This window comes from Grampus griseus, assembly GCF_964374135.1.
Source record: "Grampus griseus genome assembly, chromosome: 5".
NCBI classification, from domain to species: domain Eukaryota; kingdom Metazoa; phylum Chordata; class Mammalia; order Artiodactyla; family Delphinidae; genus Grampus; species Grampus griseus.
Window position 1 is genome coordinate 143,551,717 of NC_138998.1, and position 10,899 is coordinate 143,562,615.

The 10,899-nt window shown below is 53.4% G+C and overlaps 1 protein-coding gene across 1 annotated transcript in view; it reads left to right on the plus strand.

The window, feature by feature from the left end:
* Window positions 1-10,229, plus strand: part of LOC309823233 (pericentrin-like) — a 74,391-nt gene extending 64,162 nt beyond the window's left edge. The window contains exons 28-35 of the mRNA XM_082655372.1: window positions 208-310; window positions 1,011-1,190; window positions 3,205-3,312; window positions 4,188-4,420; window positions 5,838-5,914; window positions 7,441-7,564; window positions 9,299-9,402; window positions 9,813-10,229. Of these exons, the coding sequence (XP_082511498.1) occupies window positions 208-310; window positions 1,011-1,190; window positions 3,205-3,312; window positions 4,188-4,420; window positions 5,838-5,914; window positions 7,441-7,564; window positions 9,299-9,402; window positions 9,813-9,856 (973 nt within the window). The 3' untranslated portion in view covers window positions 9,857-10,229. The remainder of the gene's footprint in view (window positions 1-207; window positions 311-1,010; window positions 1,191-3,204; window positions 3,313-4,187; window positions 4,421-5,837; window positions 5,915-7,440; window positions 7,565-9,298; window positions 9,403-9,812) is intronic.
* Window positions 10,230-10,899: the final 670 nt, after the last annotated feature.

The window sequence follows — 10,899 nt, forward strand, 5'->3', positions numbered from 1 at the left end:
CAGGGGGAGGTGGACACACTGAGGGAGCCTCTGTGGTCTGTGGTCAGCGCTCAGTGGCTGGAGGCTTCCGGGCTTCACAGACTGCCCACTTCCAGGCCGTGCCGCCTCCCGGCTGCCACAGTCACCGCCGGGCTCCCCGGGCGCTGCGCGGAGTGCCTGCCGCCTGGGACCCACACGCACCTTCTGAGTGTCCGTGTGCTTCTCCAGGACCATCAGTGATTGGACGTCGTCAAACGAGAAGGCAGTGGCGTCCTTGCTTCACACGCTGGAGACGCTCAAGTCTGAATTGGGCGCGTCCAGCTCCTGCCGGGTGAGACCAGCTTTCTTGTTCACTGTGGCCGGACCTGCCTCCGGCCTCGGCCTGTCGCATGGTTGGCTCAATGCACTGTTCCTCGTGCCCATGGGGGCGCTGGTCTGTCCCGCTCCATGGCTGACGCCCCGGCCTCTCTGCCGCTCACGCACTTGTGTTGAGGCTCTGGGCTGGAAATGAGCTGCCCGTCAGCAGCGTCGGGGGTGCTTCAGAGTCCTGACTGCTGCTGTGAATTCCCGACAGACTTCCGTGGGTCAGGACGTCGTGAGGTCTGTCGTGGAAGCAGCACGCAGCACAGGCAGCAGGAGAGCTGACCCTGCCGGTGTCCTGCGCCCGCTGGGGCCTGGAAGGAACGTGCCTGTTCGGAGGGACCCTCAGGGATGAGCGTGCTCCCCACGCCACCCGTCACGTCCTGCCTCTGCCGGCGGTGCTGTCGGAACAGGGAGAGGGTCATGTTTTGTGACAGCCTTCCTCTGTCCGTACCCGGTTTCGTGCAAAGTCTGTTTCATGGGAGAGCGAGAGGAAAAGCGATCTGATGGCTTTTGCTCTCTCCTTCCCGTACATGGACTCTGCCCAGCCCCGCGAGCTTCCCACCAACCCCAAATATGTTTAAAGTTACAATCCCTGAAAACAGGCGACAGTAAAAGCCACGAATAGCGGCTTTTAACAAAACGTTTTCTGATCTCGTTTTCTCCTCAAGAAGAAGACGACGGTGGAGCTGCAGGTCCAGCTGGTGGACGTCCTGCTGAAGGACAATGAGTCCCTGAGCAGAGCGCTCAGCATGGTGACGCGGGAGAGGGCGGAGCTGTGCAGGGCCGTGTCCCGGCTGGAGAGGAGCCCCCGGGCCCCGGGGACCCCGCAGGAGGGCTGCGCGCGCAGGGTACGCGTCCTGGGGCCCCGGCGGCTGCAGGCTGGGTTCGATTTGCGTATATTTTGGCTACGTTTTCGTATCTGGCTTCATGTGGGATGTTAACCTGGAGGGTTTTAGTCATTGTCTTTGGTCTCGTCCCTGTGAAATGAGCTGGGACGTGTTCCCTCCTGTTTTCTGGAAGAGATTGTGTAGAGCTGGTATTCACTTCTTCCTGAAATGCTTGTTGAGATGCACCAGTGAGACCATCCGTGCCGAGTGTTTTCTCTTCCGGAAGGTTCTTTGTGCAGGGCTTGGTGTTTCTGGTGCTCCTGGGCAGGGTGCCCTGTCAAGGCCGGGCAGGTCCCGCTGGCAGTTACCAGAGGGCGGTGGTGTCTCCCCGAGTGGGACCCGTCTTCTCAGTTCTGTCCAGTTCCACTTTGTCTGTCTGAAGCGCTGTGGGGTTAAGGGGGCTCCTTTGTTCGTGGGGCCCAACTGCTGGCAGACCCGTGGCCCTGTCCTCATCCGGAGGGACTGCAAAGGCAAGAGGTGCCGTTGGCGCCGAGCACGGCCTGCTCCCCTGGGGGCTCCTTGTTCAGAGGGCGCTCGGGGTGGACTAAAGCACCATCACCTGGGACGCTTTGTCCTTCGCCAGGAAGGTAATGAATCAGGAAATAAATGTGATGAGCGAGCGAGAGGCAGGCTGAGGGTGGACAGACTGCAGCGTCTTCTCCTTTGTGTCGGGGTGACTTCTGTTGCTAGAGTGTCTTTTCCCCGGAGAGACCAGGCTCTGTTAGAACCGGGAAATGTGGTCCCTTCCTTCTGTCCCAGCAGGGAGGTCACCCAGCTCGGCACCTCCCTCTTCCGAGTCCTGCCCTGAGTTGTGGGCGGCGCAGCCAGGCTGCCTTGGCGGCAGCTGAGCTCATGGCCCCGAGAGTGCTCCGAGCTGGCCTTGGCCTCGGCGGCAGGCGGTCCTGGCTGTCCGCTGTGGGCAGCAGCCTTGGCCCTCCCTGTGGGGCCCTTCGTCTGTTCGTGTGTCCACACCGGAGCTCTGGGGTGCTCAGCACAATGTGGTGTCCAGGCCACGCTGCCAGTGTTGGGACGTGTGGCCTGGTCACGACATCCCCTCTGTGCGGTGTGGGCCCCTCCTGAGGTGTCCAGGGTGTGTGGCTCGATGGCGCTTGAACAGAGCGGGTGTCTGCGTCTGCCAGGGGCAGCATTTCTAGGGCCAGGGCGGACAGGGGTGTCTAATAGGCTTAAAGCTTTGAATTCAGGGTGATTTCTCAAATGTGAGGGTTTTGTTTTTAGTAAAAATATGCCTTTTGTATAATCATACTTCAGTAAACAGTGTGTAGTAACCACCCTTGAGTGTAACAAAATAATCACGTAACAACCGGGACGTCACTGAGAAGAGGCTGGAGAGGGACCCAGGTGGCCGGCACCTGCCCCAGCCTACCCGTGTCCGGAGGGCACAGCGTGGGGGCGGCTCGGTCCTGGGAGCGGGCACCACTGTGCTCTCAGCCCCTGTTTGCTTTGCTTTGCTTTTCTTTTCTTCTCTTTTCTTTTCTTTTCTTTCCTTTTCCCCTCCTTCCCTCCCTCCCTCCCTTCCTTCATTTCTTTGGCTGCGTTGTGTCTTTGTTGCTGCGTGCGGGCTTTCTCTAGATGCAGCGAGCGGGGGCTACTCTTCATTGTGGTGCGTGGGCTTCTCACTGCGGTGGCTTCTCTTGGTGCGGAGCACAGGCTGTAGGCGCGCGGGCTTCAGTAGTGGTGGCACGTGGGCTCAGTAGTTGTGGCACACGAGCTCTAGAGCACAGGCTCAGTAGTTGTGGCGCACGGGTTCTAGAGTGCAGGGTCAGTAGTTGTGGCGCACGGGCTTAGTTGCTCCGCGGCATGTGGGATCTTCCCGGACCAGGGCTCGAACCCGTGTCCCCTGCACTGGCAGGTGGATTCTTAACCACTGCACCACCAGGGAAGCCCTCAGCCACTTTTCTTGAGATGCTCTCCTGGGAGAGCAGCTGTGTAGACATGCTGTCTGTGGTCATTGCAGAGGTCGGACAGGTCTGTGTGGAAGCAGGACAGGATGGGCTCGCTGGGCTCAGCACGACACCCAGACCCAGCACTGCCCACACCAGAAGCTGGCGCCTGCAATGCCAAGGTAAGACCAAGCCCATGGGTGGTGGTAGGTGTGCAGACACGGTCTCGTGGCCGCTTCTTACTTGTTTAAGATTTATGTTTCTAGGCAAGTTTTAGGTTCACAGCCAAACTGAGGGGAAAGTACGGAGATTTCCCGAATCCTCTGCCCCAGCATCCACTCCCCCCAGGCGGTGCGTGTGTTGCAGTCCATAGAGCCACAGCGTCACGTTGTCATCACGTGCAGGCTGCTCTTGGGGCCATACTTTCTGTGGGTTTGACAAGTATAAGATGACAAATGTCCACCACAACGGTGTCATGCAGAGCATTTTCACTGCCTAGAGATCCTCTGTGCGGCTCCCGCGGTGCTTTCTAAAATCCTGGGTTAAGAAGTGAAAGTCTTGGTGCTTGAATTACAGATGATAGTGTCCACAGCCTGGAAAAGCCTTGAGCCCACAGTTCAGTCAGCACTTCTGATGGTGAGGCCCAAGCTGTGGGTCTCTCTGGAGGGAAAAGCCGTATTAGGATATGGACACCAACCTCTGCCTGTGACCTCAGGTCTCCCTGACCCCTGATGCCCGCAGACCTGTGATGGGACCCCCACCTGCCCCCAGTTTGGTCCGTGCTTAGTGGTTCGATTCCTGGGCCCTCGCGGGGCTCCTCTGATGCTGGTGAAGGGTCGTCTGTGCTCTGCGTTTTGTCAGATAAACAAGATCCAGCTCTGAACTGCAAGGTTGTTGCTGGTTATAGATGTCGTGCGGAGCTGACTGCTGTGATAAATGGCTGAGGAAAGAAGGCTGGTTCTTTTTAAAGCACCTGGTACAAGTGTGCTGTGGAGACTTGTGAGAACGGTGACTTTGTCCTGTGGTTACGTTTCACTGGTTTTTCTTTTTCTTTTAGATGGAAAAATTGTACCTGCGTTACCTGAGAGCAGAGAGCTTTAGAAAAGCCCTGATTTATCAAAAGAAGTATCTTTTGCTGTTGATTGGTGGATTCCAGGACTCTGAACAAGAAACGCTCTCCATGATCGCCCACTTGGGAGTATTCCCGTCCAAGGCAGACAGGAAAGCGGTGGCGGCACGCCCTTTCACAAAATTCCGCACTGCCGTCAGGGTGGTGATCGCTGTCCTAAGGTACCGCCGAGGCACGTGCCTCCTGTCTGCTTTGGGGTCGTTTAGTCTTTGAAATGCTACAGTTGTTCCCTTTTTAAGATGAATGATATTTGAGGCCTTAAAATATAGACGACCCTTGTCTTCCGGAAACCGTGTTATGTAGAACTGCACCTTCTAAGATGGAAGGGTTTAAGGCTGCCTTTTTATTGTAAAACAAAGCCTTCCCGTTAATGGTATTCTTATGATGACAGACATGTCTGATCGAGCTTAAAACTGCATTTCACTTCTTCATGTTTCAGTTTCTTATATTTCAGTCAAATTTGTGTTTCATAAAGGGTGCCATGTGCACAGGAGGACACGCTGTGGGCCCCCCAGCGGGGAGGTACACCTGACCCCTAAGTGTCCGCCCGGCCCGGCCCAACCCAGCCCAGCTCCAGCCGTTATGCATGCAGGGCGCCACTTTGGAGTACGGATGGACTCCCTGGTGTGATAGGGAATTTTGACTATTTCAGAATTAACAGTGATGAAAATCTATTTTATTTTATAATTTTAAAATCTGCTGTATTTCTAAAAATGTTTGTCCCACTAAGAACTGTGCCACCGTGTCTGCTCTGGTGCCCACGGAGCTGCCTTTTCTGGGCCGCACGCACCTCCGTCTGTGGGACCAGGCACAGCAGGGTGGGCTGGGCCCCCTCGGCCTTTCCCTGGACTGCACCACAAAAGGCAGTGTGGGTCCCATTGCCCTCAGAGACCCAGCACCACACACGGTCCAGCCACACACTTGCCAGGAGCTCCCGCAGGGTGGAGGCCTCCTCCGGCCTCCGGGCACTTAGCGCCCTCCCTCCCTCTGAGTTTTCCGGACCACAGACTGTCAACCCACCTGCCTGTCACTCTGTCTGTCACCTGTCCTTCCATCTGTTCTGTATTTTCGGGGAACATGCCCCGTGCCAGGAAGTTTGTCAGATGCTGGGTTGGGGCGGGGAGAGCCCCAAACTCTGCCTCCGTCTTTCCACCAACGCGAAGTGGAGGTGCCTTCTGGGCTTTGGGTCTCAGAGGCAGCACTGCTGTGAGGGAGCTGCTGGGGGCCGTCAAGGAGAGGGGTCTAGGGGCCCCTACACCACTGCACCTCCCGTCACCACGTGGAGGGCGAGGGTCTCCATTTCCCCCAGCTGTCCGGGGCCCGTCAAGTGCGTTAGCGATGGAAGGGAGTGCGGTGAACCAGACAGACCCCAGCTGGCGGGTCTGGGAGTGGAGGGGCAGGGTCGGGGGCCTGGGGGCCCGGGGGCCCAGGGTCCGGGGGCGGGGCCGGGAAGGTGCTGGCGGCTGCCCGGGTAGAGGGCCGTGCTCTCACTCCATGGTCCCATCACGTCTGGATTTTCTTGGTTCTTTTCAGTCCTGTTTCGCTCTAGTTTTCAACGTTTTCTATCTTTTTTTGTAGGTTACGCTTTTTGGTTAAGAAATGGCAACAAGTAGATGGCAGAGGAGCCCTAGCGCCGGGCCGAGCACCCCGCCCAGGTACCTCCCGTGCCACCCCCACCATGGGCTTCTTTAGTGTCCGCCTGGTGGGAGATCGCAAAGCACAATAAGAAACCAGTAATTCAGCCAGTGCGCTTGTCCGGAGGCAGAGGGTTTTTGAAGGAAAGTGGTTTTTATTTTGGGAACAAGCACAAGTTCATACAGTTAATGTTGGTGAATAAAAGTGGCTCAGAGGAGCGTAATAATGATTGAAAGCTACAGAAATGCTGAATGTATCGACAAATAGCTTATCTTCAGTGAAAAGGCTTTTTCATTCTCCCAAACGGAGTGAAGTTCTACTTCACACTGTGCACGTCTCCTGGGAGCACCACTGCCTCCTCTGCCTCAGTCCCGTCCAGGCTGCGGTCGTCCTCTGCCCCATCTGACGGGCCGCTGCCCAGGTGTAGCTGGGCTGCCTGGGGGAGCTGCAGTGGGCGGCACCCTTCATGGCCACTGGGCTTCCCTGGTGGTGCCAGTCCCCTTTGATTTCCACGTGTGAATCCTTACGTCTCGGAATCAGCTGGCTTCAAGGTTCTTCAGGAGGGGTCCCCCCACACCCGCTGCCCCCCGGCTGCACCTGATGGTCGCCGGGGTTTCTGCCCTTCCCACTCCTCAGAGCTGGGTGCAGGAGACCCACCCCAGGCCCACCTGGCGCCGTGCTCACTCCATCAGGGTGCTGAGTGCTTCTCCAGGGCGCTGCCCACACAGACACGGGGGTCAGGGTTGGCCTTGCAGGAATGAAATGCAGGTGCTCAAAACTCAGGTTTCAGACTTCCCTGGGGGCGCAGTGGTTAGGAATCCGCCTGACAATGCAGGGGACACGGGTTCGATCCCTGGTCCGGGAAGATCGCACATGCTGCAGAGCAGCTGGGTCCGTGTGCCACAACTACTGAGCCTGTGCTCTAGAGCCCGCGGTCCACAACTGCTGAGGCCTGTGCGCCTACAGCTTGTGCTCTGCAACAAGAGAAGCCACTGCAATGAGAAGCCCGCGCACCACAACGAAGAGTAGCCCCTGCTCACCGCAACTAGAGAAAGCCCGCACACAGCAACAAAGACCCAACGCAGCCAAATAACTAACTAACTAAATAAATACATTTAAAAAACAAAAAACAAAAACTCTCAGGTTTCTTCTAGAGATTTTTTTAATACAGTTTTTATAACGAATACTTTTTTTTTTTTTTTTTTTGCGGTACGCGGAACTCTCACTGTTGTGGCCTCTCCCATTGCGGAGCACAGGCTCCGGATGCGCAGGCTCAGCGGCCTAATGGCTCATGGGCCCAGCCGCTCCACGGCATGTGGGATCTTCCCGAACCGGGGCACAAACCCATGTCCCCTGCATCGGCAGGTGGACTCTCAACCACTGCGCCACCAGGGAAGCCCTAACGAGTACTTTTTAAACGTTTTGAAATTGCCATGCAGACTCCTAAAAGCTTGTAAATTTAAAATTTTGGTGGATGGGCCTCCCTACTAAAATGCATTCTTTTTTTTTTCTTAATCCCTTCGTTGCTAAATAATCCTGGGGGAAGGATTCCTGGTGCCACGGCCGCAGCAGTCTCCACCCGACACCCGCGCATCCCCACCAACCCGGGACGTGTCTTCCAGCCACGCCAGGGGCCCTGTGCCAAAAGCATCCCCACGCAGGAGGGAAAGGTGAGCGGTGGTGCCTCAGCTGCTTTCCCACTGCAAGATTGTAGCCGTCAGCAGGGGCCCCATCTGCAGAGACAGGGCCACGCGCGGAGGTGTCCCTGCACAGAGCTGTGCGGGTGCTCAGGCCCGCCTGTGATGGAAGGGCCCCCGGGCACACGTGACCCTCCCCCGACACGCGCACACACACATACATGCAAGGCCGTGGTGTTAGCTTTACTTAGTCTTTTTCTTTGGGATTGGGGGGTTTTTTGCACACGTAATGTGTTTTTATACTTACAACTTACTTGGCAATTGAGATGTTACAGTGATAATGTTAAACATTCATTGGTTATTTGGGGAAAAAACTGTTTTCAATTAAAAATATAATTAAGAGGCCTTGTGGTTAAATTGTAGAATGGAATTTTGTTTAAAAATTCAGGTGAAGAAAGGTTTCCCTGACGGCTGTGACTGTCACGTTCTGAGCCCTGGGTGTAACAAGGCTGTGTGGTGTGGCCCTAATCACCTTCATCACGGTTTGCAGCCCATTTTCCTGACCGTGAGATTTCTTATCCAAGTGCTGCTTGTGAGAGATGTGATTTCCATTTCCATTTCTCCAGACTGAAACACAAATAATTATAATCCTATTCAAATGCTCGAATATGATTACAAGTCATTTATTTAATTCATTTGACTACGACTCCTCCAGTATTTGGAACCTACCCGTGAAGTGAACAGAAAGCTCAGTCTGTGTCTGTGGTATTTGTCACACACATGTGACGGCTTGTGTAGGCATGTCGTCTGTTCTCTCTGTGCGTGCTTCCCCGGGGTTCTAAAACAAGCTCGTCAGAGCAGAACGCATCGTCCACCTCTGACATCGGACCAGCAGGGATAAAATGCTCACCTTTGCTCTCTCGCTCCATGGTCTCCGGTTGGTGATGAGACCTCCGTACGAGTTGCGTGTTAAGAGTGTGACGATCTCGGGCGTAACTGCCCTGATGGGGGAGGCCAGACCGATGAGCGTGGGTGGCTCCGCTGTGCGTGAGGCTGTGTCCCCACTCACCCTGCGTCTCTGCCGATGGGAACCCACCAGCGTGTGTGGTTCCTCACAGAGACATGTTCTGAAAGTTTGGGTCCCAGAGCGAGGCAGGGAGTGCAGCAGTGTGAGTCCGTGAGGGCCCAGAAGCCCGGTTCTATTCGGGGAGGGCAGGCAGGGGCTCTCGGTCTGGCTGTGGCTCCCCCATTCCCGAGTGGGTGATACCTTTGAAGGAATAGGTGGTGGCCAAGGCCTCTTTTTTGTGGATGGCGCACAGGTAAGACACTCCCTGCCCTGGAGAGGAAGTGAGCAGTGAGGCAGATGGGGCTCCCTGGGCCCAGCTGGAGGCCAGGAGGAAGGGACCCCTGTGAAGGATGCTGGGCAGAATCCGGTTGGGATGATAGACTTATATGTGAAGATTTAGTGAATTAAATAATATACAGTAGTTTTTAGTTGTTTTAATTTGGAGACGTTGTAAAGAAGTTAGTTTTAAAGCACTATGTAGCACTTCTTAAAAAACCCTTACTATTTTTCCGCTGTGGTAAAGAAAATATAGGAAAGTAACAACCGCCTAGTTTACCCCATTTCCCATGAGTGTCTGGTCAGCAGGCCCAGCTCCACTGCCCCTCCGCACTGGCTGCATTCAAACCGTCTGCTGAGTTCAACTCTTTTTGTTTGTTTGTTGGTTTGTATGTTTGAAGATCAAATCCGTCCCCAAATCCCAGATCAGAAAGATCCCTGACTGCTTCTCAAGATCCAGAACATTCCTTGACGGAATACATTCACCATTTAGAAATGATCCAGCAAAGACTGGGAGACGTACCACCAGGTAATGAAAGTCCTCTGTCTTCTGACGGGATCTGAGTGACCCAGGAGTGTCCAGTCCTGGAGAGGAGACGGCTGGGGTCCAGCTTAGTTACTCTTGTTAGTTTCAGTCCTGCTAATCGGCCATAATGAATAGTATCAGAAGGAGGGTTGTGAGTGGAGACACCGAGGGGTGGGTGTGAAGGACGCACAGTGTCTCAGACTCACAGCGACCATGAAGACCGTGTTTACAGGATGTCGTTTGTCCAGCGTTTCTCAACTTTCATAATGTGAACCACTGCGTATCTTAATTGCTATTCTTATTGTTACCAAAAATAAGGTTAATTCAGTGATAGTGTTTCGAAATTGTGAAATTCTTCTTAGAAGATGTGAAGCCTTCTCACAAATTGCTTCCTCATTTCTACTTGTGTCTAGATTCTACTTCAGAGAAGTCCTGCTGCCAGAAGAGTAAACAGTGAATAAAGTCCTGTGACGATTGTATTTGAGGAAGAGGTTTGATTTTCTGTGGGAGCTTGTGATGTGCGCGTGCTGAGTGGTGCTGAGCGCCAGCCCCGGTGTCGTCAGTTAGGTGCTCTCACCCTTACGCTTTGCTGCAAAGCCAAGTGGAGTATTTTCTGTGTGATTTCAGCACATCTTAGCTTCTTACCTTGATGAGGTAGCTGTGTGCTCGTGAGTGACGGGCGTCTGCCCGGTTCTCTGTTGGTCGAGCCTCCCTGCCCACCCACGAAGGGTAAGCAGAGGATGGCTTCCTGTTGTTTATTTTCTTAAAGTGTACAGCCTGGTTTAAAACAAAAACACACACAAAAACAAAAAGAATAAAATTAAAGCCCTGGTGTGTTTGTGAATAGCCCTGTGTTTTTTTTTTTGTTTGTTTTATCCAGTCTGCTTTTATCACGGGCAAAAAAATAAAACATAGACTTAGAATTCACATTGAACTTCTGTAAGTCAAAAATTTTCAGTGGAACTTAAAGCACTAGTAAGACAAAGAGCCACATGCCTATTGATTCATCTTGCTTGGTTTCTTTTATTTCTGTCAGATGCTGTCACTACATATTTATTTCTCATGATTATGATCTTTTCATGTTTTACTCATGCTCATCTGTACCTGGTGGTGGTATCTAGCCAGTGTCCTTTACCCAAACGTCTGTTGTAAAGGTATGTTTATAAGTATCTCTGTGTTTCTAGGACCTTTGAACATAACATTTATTCTGCTGGGCTTGGTTTTAATATAAAACAACTTTTTCCTGATCACTACTTACTTATTTTCGATTTTTAGATCTTAGACTTACTTATTTAGATGTTTGCTTACTTATTTTAGATTTTTCTTTCCAGTGCATGTCTGCATTTTCCTCTTCTTAGCCAACACTGCCATAAGGTCACTGTTTTATAATCTTCCCACCTTTTCCACTGAGTCCTGTCTTCTGCTTGATGTTATTGAAGCGAAATCTTGACCAGCTCTGGGAGCAGGAATCCAAGAAATGTCTCTTCACTTTCCAGAAGA